The sequence below is a fragment of the Setaria viridis genome, chromosome 6 (genome assembly GCF_005286985.2).
Source record: "Setaria viridis chromosome 6, Setaria_viridis_v4.0, whole genome shotgun sequence".
Classification (NCBI taxonomy): domain Eukaryota; kingdom Viridiplantae; phylum Streptophyta; class Magnoliopsida; order Poales; family Poaceae; genus Setaria; species Setaria viridis.
This window is the reverse complement of record NC_048268.2, coordinates 1,870,746-1,883,988: the sequence shown is the minus strand read 5'-3', so window position 1 is coordinate 1,883,988 and position 13,243 is coordinate 1,870,746. Positions and strand designations below refer to the sequence as shown.

The 13,243-nt window shown below is 42.1% G+C and overlaps 1 protein-coding gene and 1 long non-coding RNA gene across 2 annotated transcripts; one reads left to right on the top strand and one right to left on the bottom strand.

Moving 5' to 3' along the window:
* The first annotated feature begins 5,689 nt into the window (after window positions 1–5,689).
* LOC117862011 (zinc transporter 4) lies at window positions 5,690–8,940 on the top strand. Its single transcript, XM_034745522.2, has 3 exons — window positions 5,690–6,511; window positions 7,280–7,429; window positions 8,066–8,940. The coding sequence occupies exons 1-3, from the start codon at window positions 5,765–5,767 to the stop codon at window positions 8,369–8,371; spliced, it is 1,203 nt and encodes a 400-aa protein (XP_034601413.1). The 5' UTR covers window positions 5,690–5,764; the 3' UTR covers window positions 8,372–8,940.
* LOC140223083 (uncharacterized) lies at window positions 6,535–7,283 on the bottom strand. Its single transcript, XR_011898525.1, has 2 exons — window positions 6,673–7,283; window positions 6,535–6,588 (listed from the first exon to the last, which is right to left on the bottom strand). It is a non-coding gene; the product is annotated as an uncharacterized lncRNA (long non-coding RNA).
* Window positions 8,941–13,243: the final 4,303 nt, after the last annotated feature.

Here is a 13,243-nt window from a genome sequence, read left to right as displayed (position 1 = left end):
TTTGGGACGGAAGGAGTAGTATCCATTTGTCGCACAGACCCATAGTGTGCTACATTGTCTATCCACCAACCTGGTTGAATGAGTGACATATTTATGTATGCTCAGCGCACATGATTTTTCTTCAGTTTTAAGCTTGTATTAATAAATTGATTAAGCTATCCAGCGCTATGCTCACCGTCAAAAAAACAAAGTAAATTATGGCCATGCTGAAAGAAAATGATGACACACGAGGAGAAAAGAACCCACCAGGTGGACAGGAGCAAGCCAAAAAGGTAAAAAAAAAATTGCCGATTAGAACTGAAAATTTGCATGCTCCAGGAAAAGGATAAGAGAGAAACGCTGTGGAGGATGGCGACATGGTGTCAATATAATGCAACCATGATAAGTTCAAATAATGATGAAGAAAAGAATGAACTGGCTGAAGTAACTGCGAGTCCTTTTGCAGTAGTGCTGAAATTAGGCCTGAACGTTTGATCCTACCAAACTCATCTACTTCATGCTGTGGCAAAATCTACAATGGAGCTAGCACTTATTTTTAAAGAAAGGCATCGCCGATTAGCTAGCCCTTAAGCATGAACACCTAAGGTAGCCATTGATGATGCCAAAATTCATATAAATATATGCAATTGCTCATGTTATAGGCATTTCAATTTCCAAGTCCAAAAGTGTGAATTGGAGAAAGCATCGAGCAGATGCTTTCATGTTTCAAGTTTGGTCGCTATGGATGCGGGCCTCATGTTCATATATAGTGATAGCGCCTTGCGTCTATCACTTATGTGAGAAGTGAACAATACCAAGCTAGCGGACTTGAAGCAAAAATTCGGATACTTTTTAGCTGAAGATCCATTTTCATAATTTTAGACCTTGTTTGGACAGAGGAAGATTGAATTCTAAATCGATACTGAGAATGCAGAGCAGTTTCAGTCATTCCCAAACCAAGCTGAGGATTGGTTAGCTTCATCAAGGATGCATGCATGGTTTAATGTGTTTATGAATACTAGTGCAAATGTCAGTTCCAACTAACAGTTTCAGCAATTAATCTATCCTGTCACTGGCCGTAATGGGGATCAGATCACCCAAGTTAGTTTCAAGTGCGTGACGAGACACGTGGACGAATCCTGTTCTTACAAGGCTACACCTGCTTGAGTGAATTATCAACGCATGCACATCACTGATCCTTTTGCAGAGTATGGAGCAACCTGAATGTTGCCATAAAGAAAAAGGTGCTGATGATATGGAGAAGTCAGGTACCATATCCTTGTCAAGTGTCTGTTCCGAGATTGCTACAAAAGGGACCATCACAATAGTTGCATGCAAATATGTTCATGAAACCCTGTGCCGAAACCGAAAGAGCATATCAACATGGGCCATGTCCTTGGACCTTGGGCACAGCTAGGGGATATCATCTAAGGAACCAAGTTGTAGGCCAGTTTGCAGTAGTATGAGCATGTTGTGCGCAACAGATAGGCTAAAAAGTGAAGTGTGGAAAAAGTGTTAAGATTCTGCGGATGTCGTCATAATGCCTTTTTGCATCATATGTTGGATGGTTGCCATTTGTTCCCAAAAGCTGAGAGAACCTTTGCACAATGAATCAAACATTCAGGCTCCAGTCAACAGAATCTATAGGGGAAAAGGGTAGTAGCGTTATGCGAGTGAATGATATGAAACTTAATACATCTATATAAAAGCACTTGGACTATATTTTTTAACCAAATCCAAGTTGTGCATAAGGCACCAAGTGAACATTTGGATTATAAGTCTGTATATCCAATCTTTTTTTATGGCACTTAAAGTTGGTTCCATAGTGTAGGCAACATGGATATACAAGATAGACTGTAGGCAACATGAATATTGTAGCAAGACTTGTATTAGTGATAGGAGAAAAATTCCTTACATAGGAACATCACAAAGAATATGCCGTTTAGACTTTAATATTTCGTCAAGATTGCAAACTAAATATTCCAATACTGTAGATAGAACTGATATATGATATATCATGCTTCTTCTCAAAAAAAAAAGAAATTTTATACATCTTTTTCCAACATATGCATATAGAAGAAGTTCCATTGAGTAGTTGCTATCACAATTCACAAAGTCTAGACTAGGGCCCGGCCGTTTTGTGGATAGGATATATATTAGTATAGATTCTGGATTGCAATCTTTTGTCTTGTTATTTTGGGGGCTGAACCATTGTCCCACACTCTCAAAGGAATAAAGTAGGATAACCACAGGAGTGGTATGTGTAAAACATGGTAGATATGGCCAAATCCATCTTGGCATCACGCAAGCAAGATTGTTAAGGTGTCTCTCTTTCGCATCTTAGTACGACTCGGTTCTACAAAACAAGACCCCATCACCCCCAATGTTGCTAGGACTTGGGAGATCATGGATAATTAGTTGAAACAACATGCATAATCATATTTGTCAAGCTGTCCCATCGTTCTAAGACAAGAACTCAAACTGAAAAAACATAGTCCTTTACGACAAGAACAGACCATCTAGTTCTTGGCTATGTAACCGTCGATCGAAGCCAACAAAGTTTTCCATTTCAACCACTAGCATAAGCACGTCACCGGGGTCGTAAGCAAAAGTGCCTTATCTCAAGAGGTACATATGTCTTGCCATCTCACTTTGAGGTGTATCTACAACTCATTATGTGTAGTATCTATGTGTTTCAGGCCTCCATGAGGACCTTAGAATAAAAAAGAGCACCACTCCTTTCTCTTGTGGAAATCAAAAAGTTACAGAAAGATACAAAGCAGGTTATGGAAGGAATTTTTAGTCCTTGCATTTGTGGTGAAAGTAGGTTTGAGCATTCGACTTACAAAATGAACTCAAATTTGTGTGAGTTGTACTGGCAGTAGGGGGGCATCGGTACTGTAATGATATTTCACTAAAGCATATATATCACCATTTTTAGTTGGATTATTATTTAAGACATAAAATTTTCTGTTGGATATATATCTCGCGGATGGCTACAATTTGTTCTAAAGAAGGCCTAGAGAACCATACATATTGGCGACCAAAGTCGACCATATATAGTGTGGTATAGAAGGATCAAGGATCAAACTACTCCCTCCGTTCCAAATTATAGGTCGTTTTGACTTTTCTAGATACATAGATATTATTATGCATCTAGACATAGGGTATATCTAAGTGCATAACAAAGTCTATGAATCTAATAAAGTTAAAACGACCTATAATTTGGGACGGAGGGAGTAGTAAAGAAAATGCTAAGTGAAATTGTAGCATTGTGCAAATCAATTATACTAATATGCCAATTTATTGGGTGGAACATACGTGTTGTCTTTAATACATTGATTAGGCTAAGCTAGCCATCCTCACTATCACAAAAGAAAGTATCATCACCAAACAGTACATGTAAAACACAAGGTGATCGAACACGACCAAATCCGACCTGGCATGAGGCACTAGTGTAGTAGTGTACGATTCAGTTCCAGAGAAACCAGATATAAACTAAAGACCTGCATGATCACTTAAAACAGCTAGCATGTATGATAATCATATATTGTGTGCAGTAGTGCATTATCATTGCTGTATAAACTAAAGAAATGTGTAGAGCTCTCTATGATCGACAAGAACAAAGCCGTGCTAGCTAGTTAGTTGTTACTTGCCTAACTGTTTGACGCCTTGACGGAAACAAAGTTTCTATTTGGACCGTTATGACAAGTCCGCCATCGAAATCGTAGTTGAAAGTGTCCAAATGTCGTCCTATACTGATGCTATGTCATTTTTAGCGTATCTACTATCATTTAATTCTTTTTGAGCCACTAGTTTGCTGAACACCCATCTTAGCCTAACTCATGTTGCAAGGGAGATGACGAAGGTACCAAATAAAGCTTTGACCTATTGGATAAGGGATTATTGCCACAACTCCTTCACTTACTACATTTAACATAGCAGACCTAATCGACCCAGAAAATAAAATTGGGACATCCACGGCTGAAATCAAACACTTGTGTAATAAGGTCAAACTGCTGCAAGATATGAAGAAATTTAGAGGATGTTTGGTATGAGGAATAGGGTGGCCCATCATCTTCTCTGTCCTTATTTTTTTGTTGTTGTTTTGTGGAATGTGTTGATCCATTGTCTATTCATCCCTCACTAGAATAAGGTCATACCCCAAGAATTCAGGGACTCATCTAGAATGGCCTCATCTAGAATGAGGTGGTTTCTCAAACCAAACACCCCATTATTTTTAAGCTTCCAACCGAACAAGCCCTCAGGTAAAATACGTATCGATGCGTTGCCCGTTGGCACGGGTAGATTCTAGTCCCGTTTTCTTACTTGTCATCTTACTCATCGTATAATAAAACCGTACGGTTTATTTCCACTTACTCATCGCAAAATCATTTGAAGCTTAGTCATATTTCGAATTAAGTTATATATTTTCAAAATATGTACCCCCTATGTTCTTAATAGATATATAATGTTTAAAATAATTTCAAACTAATTGGTTTATCTTAAACGGTCTTAGAAGGTAGTATTTGATAGAAACCTAAGTGTTTTCCCGGTATACCTTTTACATGAAGACTGCTTGATGGGCCACAGGCTGCTTTTGGATTATAATGACGTATATAATTAAAGTTGTCACCCGTATCAGTTAAAAGTTTCCCATCCGAAGCAAGTGAGCTTCCACGTAGCTCACAAATGATCAGGCATGCCGCATTTGCCATTATAAAAGAGCCAGACAATTTAAAAAGAAAATCGCCCTACTACTACGTGCCCCAGGAAAGGGAAAGGGAAAGTGGGCAACGGCTGCCTAGCTGCTAGAATCAGCCGCATAAATGCCGGGGGATGACGACATTGTGTCAACACCGGCAAAGCAATTTTTGATGCACTTAGTCGTGGTTCGAGACACGTGCTAGAGGACGCACTTAGTTGCTGTGGTAGCTACCTCTTGCCATAACATTGCAATTTTTGATGCGTCATTGCTTCATTCACTAATAATTGTGCTATGCGTACGATGAGGATGTACGACATATGTTTGTTGTCAGCTTACCTCATTTGCTCATTGTATCCTATTTGGTTTGCAAGTCATGCTGCGCCATCCACGTGTCGTAAGCTGTGAGTTTAGGTCTGCACTCGTATCGCAATCATTTGATGCGATTGCGCCACTATAATTTATTTTACGTACCAGAACGAGTGCACGTGAGGTGGGACTGTCACAACGAACTGGTCGAATATGATCGAATCACTCACAAAGTTTAACACCAAGTGGTAAAAAGTGTGCACGTGTCTCGTACTGGAAATAAAATATATTTTAGGAGGAATATTGTACTAGTAGCAGATTAAAAAGAATAAAAATCTCCAGCTTTTTTTTCGGCATAAAACACCTCAACTTTTGCTGTGGGCCCCCACAATGACAGAAAGCAGCAGTGGAGTGACCCGCTTCCGAACAAACATGACAAACGCCCGCGGCAACACCAAAGCTAGCAGTTGCAGAAAACCTCACGGGCTCACGGCTGCTTGGCCACCCCGGATCCGACGGCCGGCTCGCGCGCCAGCTCAGCTCGATCCGACGGCCCAGATTTGCTCCGGGGCCACTCCACTTCAAAGCGGCGCATCAAGACCGGACCAGAGAGCAGAGAGCCAGAGATGCAGGAGTGAGGTGAGCACACCATGTCACCACGCCCGCCGCGCGCCCGCGTATAAAGCCCGGCGCGCGCGCGGCGCCGCCTCCCTCCCTCCCTCCCTCCCTCGCCACGCGCACGCGCACGCCGACGACACGCCTCGCCACGCCATGGACGCCGCGCGAGCTCGCGTTCCCCTTCGTCCCGTGCGGTGGGCGTGGCCTGCGGCGCCGCTGGCCCTCCTCCTCCTCCTCCTCCTCCTCCTGGTGGCGCCTGCCGTGGGCGCGGCGGCGGTGGCGACGGAGTGCGAGTGTGGCGGCGCGGCGGCGGAGATCAAGGAGGAGGACGCGCGCGGGGCGCTGCGGCTCAAGCTCATCGCGGTGGCGTCCATCCTGGCGTCGGGCGCGACGGGGGTGCTGGTGCCCGTCCTGGGCCGCTCGGCGTCGGCGCTCCGGCCCGACGGGGACGTCTTCTTCGCCGTCAAGGCGTTCGCGGCCGGGGTCATCCTCGCCACCGGCATGGTGCACATCCTGCCCGCCGCGTTCGACGCGCTCGCGCCCCCTTGCGACGCCGGCAGCGGCCGCGGCAAGGGCGCCGCGTTCCCCTTCGCCGGGCTCGTCGCCATGTGCTCCGCCATGGTCACCATGATGGTCGACTCCGTGGCCGCCGGCTACTACCAGCGCTCGCACTTCCGGAAGGCGCGCCCCGTCGACGACGCCGCCGCGGCTGGGGCGGACGAGGAGGCCGACGCCGAGCACGCCGGCCACGTGCACGTGCACACGCACGCGACGCACGGCCATGCCCACGGGCACGCGCACGACCACGGCGGGCACGGCCACGGCGGGCCGGCGGCCGGCGCCTCGCCCGACGACGCCTCCTCCTTCGCCGTGTCGATCAGGCACAGGGTGATCTCTCAGGTGAGCCCCCTTCCCTCAATGGCGGTTCAGATAAGTCACTCCCATTTTCTTGTTCTAAAGGAACACACAAGAAAAATCTGGAAACCGAAAAAATCCGGTATGCTAATGATCACAACATTCCAATTTTGATCGAGACAGGATATACAAGCAAAAAGGCATACCTGGCTGCTTTGATTTGGTCCCAAATCATTTTGATTTTCGAATACCCCACTTCCTGAACTAGAACAAATATAAAATACTTGTCTTTTCAGAGCAAGTGCGGTAAATTTTCTCCAAACTTAACCTATCGGTATGGAAATAAGAGAGAGCTTATGGAAAAAAATATTTTTTTCTTTAATAAGGCTCTGATACATCACAGTGGCAGTTAGCAGTCTAAACTCTGAACTAGCTGCATCTCTTTGTCTGAAAGACTACACTGCATACCAACGGAGTAAAAGAGGTAGTCCTCATCCTGTACCCAAAAAAAAAAGAAAAAGAAAAGAAACTTCATGTTCTTGGCCTGTTTGATTTCAAATCAAATCAGGAACCCTGATAAAGACATTCAGGACATATCTCTCACGGTACTCCGAGGCTTCTCCGTTGTCCCCATCCGGGACAGGGGACGTTATTCCTGCCGTTGGTGCTAAAGCAAGAGCATCCTGTTGCAGACAAGAGGAACAAAACAATGCCGTCTTCCTCAGCCGCACAACCGAGCCCCAATTTGCAGATTCTTCAATCAACTTGGCACTCTGTATTATTTAATCAATAACCATCAGTCAAAATTTGCAGGTTCTGGAGCTGGGGATCCTGGTGCACTCGGTTATCATCGGCGTGTCCCTAGGCGCGTCGCTGAGGCCGTCGACGATCAGGCCTCTTGTTGGAGCTCTCAGCTTCCACCAGTTCTTCGAAGGCATAGGCCTCGGTGGCTGCATTGTTCAGGTATGGCATAATTGCAGCCATGGCTGTGGTTTTCTGTTTACACTGAAGAGAGACCACCAGAAAAAATGTCTAGATGGTAAATCAGAGATACTAGAAGACGCGTAGGAGTCATGACAGCCACAGGAGAGGATGTCCTATCCGCAAAAGTGTGCGAAAGCCGACACATAGACAGAGATATTTGTAGTGAAGATGAGATAGGACTTGTCACTAGCCACATTGTAGAAAGTTAGGAGCAAGAAGCAGGACCATCAATCATTGATACAATCATGGTTCATAACTCCTAAACTGAACAGTTACTGCCATTCTGCCAGTGGCTCACTACCATTTTAGGTGTATCAGTTACAGGTGCTAACTAGTTACGGCAAGGATAACTGGAATTATCAGTTTGAAGCTGGCTTTATTGGGTGGGTTTCTGTACTGGAATTGGTCAGTTACTCAGTCACCATTCATTTTCAGTACTGGTCCAGACGAACAATTCAGATTTAACCTGTAGAATCTCATGTTCTGGATTTGGGATAGAACTATGATTCAAAGCTTGAACCCCTTCAATCTTCATCGTTCAATGAACAGAAGTGTGAAGGATTTTTTTTCTTTCAAACTTCCTACTAGCATAAATAATTTAACTTGTTACTGCAGGCGAAGTTCAAGGTTAGAGCGACCATGATCATGGCGACCTTCTTCTCGCTCACTGCTCCCATGGGCATCGCGCTGGGAATCGCAATCACCTCCAGCTACAGCAAGCATAGTGCTACCGCCCTTGTCGTCGAAGGGGTCTTCAACGCTGCTGCAGCAGGGATTTTGATCTACATGTCCCTGGTGGATCTCCTAGCAGCAGATTTCAATAACCCGAGGCTACAAACCAACATGAAGCTTCAGCTGGCGACATACCTCGCCCTCTTCCTCGGCGCAGGACTGATGTCCTTGCTTGCCAAATGGGCCTAGCTAATCGATAGACAAATCTTCAGAGCTGCTGACGAATGTAATTCTGCGCATTACTCGTCGCTAAAGACCCCGAACGCAGTTTATGATCGTCGGGGTATATTTTGTTGTAGCATTACTGCGCATCAATTTCAGTAGAACCTCCATCAACCAGAATTGGTGCACATAGAGGTGTAAAGAAGGCCTGAAAGTAACCAAGTTCTAGAGTTGAAGGACATTGCTAGACAAGTCAAAAAGTTCAGGACAAAATGTGAATCTTGAACAATGTTGTTCTTCCATGAGGATGGACCAAAAGAAGTGCAGAATACAAAAATGAAGTGGTGGTGGCGAATAGTTGGTCTGGAAATCTGGAATGACCTTTTGTGCTAGAGGTTTGTAGAAGTGGGTCGACTTCCTTTTGGAGTAAACGGCAATGTACATAGTTGTTAGTCAGGTCCCTCCTTTTTGCAGGGTTAAAATCCATGGAATTTATCCACTGAAGAATGAGTTTAGACACAATCATGATTCTATTCCGCTGATAAGTGTAATTTTTAATTCAGAAAGTGAAGTGTGAATTGGAGATTTTTTTTTTACCTTCATATTTTCCTCAATATGATTTAAACTTGAAGATTCCGAATCTTCTGATAAAACTTTTTTACATTAGACCCGAGGAAATCGACAGGCTTGAGACATATGCTCTTATGTAGCTTCATAAAAGTTTGAGTATTATTCTTTGAATTATGCTGTTATTCCTGAAACACCGACACCGATTGTTTAAGTTGTTACACCGAAAGGTTTGATTTGAGTCTCCATCGTAAAACAGTATAATGTTGTGGTACGTGTACTTTTAGTGGTTGGCATGCTTGTCATGTAAACGGTATGATGCTGTTAGCGGTTTGATTCTATGCTCTGAACTCTGAAGAATTGACTGAGCAGAATATGTGCAAAGGAATTTCGGCCGTGCGAGCTGAGATCAGAAAGACAGAGATACACAGAACATGGAACTGGGAGGAAGGGGCAACTGGTGTGAGCTGCCTGCCTCCTTGCACAGCCAACGGTTAACATTAGGAGAACAGAACATGATGCTTCTGCACTTTTTCAACTTTTGCAAGAATTTTTCTCTTTTTTTTTTAGGAAAATTTTTGCAAGATTTAAATTCACACGTAACGCCTTTCCCAAAATGTTGGTATTCCAGTTGGCGTCCACTTAGTGCCGTGTCCTGCAACCCTCAATTTTTGCTGTGACCTAATGTTGAAAAGTTTACTTCTAGCAAGAAACAAGGAAAGTGAACAGAGACACTAGGCTTCTAGACAACGCTCCGGCATTTTTTTTATTTTAACCCTTTTAAAACTAAAATTTTATAAATAACATCTCCCCATCTATATTTCCAAGAAGTAGCCCTTTTGATCACGCCGAGCTCCATGACGCCACTGATACTTGAGTCGTGCCACATGCAATGGCGTGACTAACATGATATGATGGTATAGAATAATATCTGACAGCCGCATGATGATGATGTGGCAGAGCGAGTCACACCAAGCCGTCCGGCGTCACTCAGTCACGCCAGATAGCATGGGGTGACCAGCTCCCCCTTGCTCTGGCTGGAGTCAAAGTGCACAAAAAATGCAGCCTAGTTAACCATATTTCATCTTCCATTCTAATTAGCTAATGATCTCTTAAGTTTGTCAAACTTGACAAGCATAATTTATAGAGTATATATGTTCCATTTTAAGTGTTTACACTCCAAAATATGGTTTGGAAAATGAGAAATCCAATTTCTAAATAGGCTAAGCGTTATTGGTTGTATACTTGTCTGCTTGTCACAGATATGATTCATTCATGTCCAAAGTTTTTGGCATGGATATATGCAGTCATCTCACTCCAGATTAAAGAAGAAAGGCCTACACGATGAAGAATAATTTCATGTTGTCCCTCCTAGCTGTTTGTTGAGTCCATTAAACATTATTACTTAAAACTTTAAGTTCTCGTTGAAACTCACACTTACATATACAATCATTATTCGTATAAACGTAGTCTGCATACATATTACTCTTTCTCCTCTCTATGTTCTGTTTAGCTTTCTCTCTGTTTTTTTAACTATTACGTGCATAAGCTAACGTTCTGTTTAGCTCTCTCTCTCCATACGACCAATAACACTTGGCCTATTTAGAAATTGGATTCCTCGATTTTCAAACCATATTTTGGAGTGTAAACATTTAAATGGAAAATATATACTCTATAGAGTTATTGGATCATTGGAATTGAATTCCATCATAATAATTATAATTTAGACACAAATTAATTAAGCTAATATAATTATATGTGGAATATAGTTGTATATTATAGTTGGTGATATGGGAGAGATACTTATATGCTGCACTTCTACTATAGAGAAGCGAGTCTAAGAGCGTGCTATAAGAATTGAATTCCATTCTAATAACCATAATCTATAGAATCAATTTCCATCTCCCACCCCATGAATTTAAGATAGGCTTATATATAAACTTTGGAAAGTTGTGGAATGCCACATTCCAACATAAATTAGCCTACTCCATTAAATAGATTCCAATTCCTTCATACCAAACGGGGCCTTGGCCTATTTAGAAATTGGATTCCTCGATTTTCAAACCATATTTTGGAGTGTAAACATTTAAATGGAAAATATATACTCTATAGAGAGTATGTTTATTAAGTTTGATAAATTTAAAGAGATCGTTAGCTAATTAGAATGTAAGTCGAAATATGGCTCAGTAGGCTGCATTTTTGTGCACTTAAAGTGCAGCCGGCGACCAACGGGGGAGCTGGTCACGCCGTACTCTCTGGCGTGACTGAGTCACGCTAGATGCGTTGGCGTCCGCCACGTCATCGCTATGCGACTGTTGATATTTATCCGTACCACGTGTTACGGTAGTCACGCCATTGCATGTGGCGTGACCCAAGTATTAGTCGTGTCATAGAGATTGGCGTAACAAAATAAACTTCTTGAAAATATAGATTGGGAGGGGTTATTTATAAAATTTTAGTTTTAAAAGGGTTTAAATTAAAAAAGAATCATGCTCCGGTGACAAGGAACTTCTGGACAACCGCTAGTTTTGGCACTGTCCAATTTTGTGACGTGCGGTGTGGGCCGTTTCCTTCGCTGGCCCAGAGGTTCACTTTATGGGCCTGTTGGACTTTTTTCAGGGCTAGCTGGATTGGCGTTTTCTCGTTTTGCTGTTTTTATAGCTGGTGGATCCACATGGAGGCAAAATTAAATTTTTTTGTTGCTTTATTTTGACTGAAATCGGTAGGGGAAGTCTCGACCTATTTTTTATATAAATTTTTATTTCTATTTAATTCGCTTCCATGGGAGTCAAAGTTGTGCCAGCAAATTACAAATTAATATGATTGAAAATGTAATTCTTTATTCATTAAACCATAATTTATTTTGAGTTAGTGGTTTGAAGACTTTTCAAGACAATCAGGCAAAGTTGCTTCATGCTCCTTTCTTTTGGCAGGATAACCGGATATTCTCATAAATTCAAAAAAATATATTATACAAACATAATCACATGTGGTCTTATTTAAAACTTTTGTCATAAGAACCATATAACTAAAATCTAATTTTAATGCTCAGAATTATGGTTGATTTTTTATTTCAGTTTTTCTTGCATTTGATTGATGTAAGAACTTTTATCCTTTTTCACGTGTACAAAAGCAACTCCCATGCCACCTTTTACCCTTATGCGACACATTGGTACCAAAAATCTAACGTAGTCACCCTTATAATTTGTTGGAGACCATCTACAGTCACATACACTAAATCATGCATGCCGACAATTGTAGTCTGTTCCCACTGTCACTAACATGTCCTTTTTTTTCCCTTTTTTAAAAAAAAATCAAATTACTACCCTAAGCATAGCCAAAGTCCGGATAACCAATTTTTTGTTCAATATACCCCCTAAACTATATTATTTAGTTCAATTTACCTCTTAACATAATTTATCTTTTTTTCTCCATACACAAGTTGAATTTCAATTTAAATTTTTGTAGGGTGGTAGTGGACACTACAATGTATATCAAAAAATATATTATGAATTTTTCATCATTATTTTTTATGCCTTTGTATCCCAAGAATTAATTTATTATTAAATATCATACCCTATCAAAATAATCTAAAAAATCATGATGAATTTTTGTAACATGTATTATGATGTCTGCTGTCATCTTTCAAAAATTTTAACTTAAAACTCCACCTGGGCATGGAGAAAAAAAATATAAATTATGTTAGGGATAAATTGAACCAAATGTTATAGTTTAGGTAGTAAAGTAAAACAAGAAATAGTTTAATGGATTATTTAGATTTTGCGTATACTTGAGGAAAGTAATTTGGAGTATTGCCTGCCTTTATGCTAACACAAGTTTTTTTAGGCAAGTGGTAGCATCGAGGCTTCTACTTAACTCCTTCTGTATATCAATATATATGTATTGTTTTCACTTGTCGTGATCTCCAAACCTGTAACTTTGACTTTTAAATTTGGTTATAGTGTAAAGTTTAGCGCGTGTTTGGAAAGAGAGCTGAAGTGAGTTAGAATGGGTTCGATCCAATTGAATTCAGAATGAAATAGAAATAGGCTGGGTTCATCCTAGAAGAAAACCACATGTCAAAGTAGATGATCTGTCCAAATCCCAACCCACTTTGACGCCGTCGTGGCTCCCACCATTCGTGGATTGTACGGTGCGGGGAGCCCCAACTGGCAAGGGAGTGCAGGGGCTGGCGGCTGGCGCAGCAGGGGGACCAAGTGGCCGGCGCGGGCTCGGACGGCGGTGGCGAGGAGGCTCAAACGGCGGAGCAGGCACGAGCTGCCTCGAGCTCGAGCCCTTTGAAACCCCGTTGTGGCTTCATGGATTTCGGCC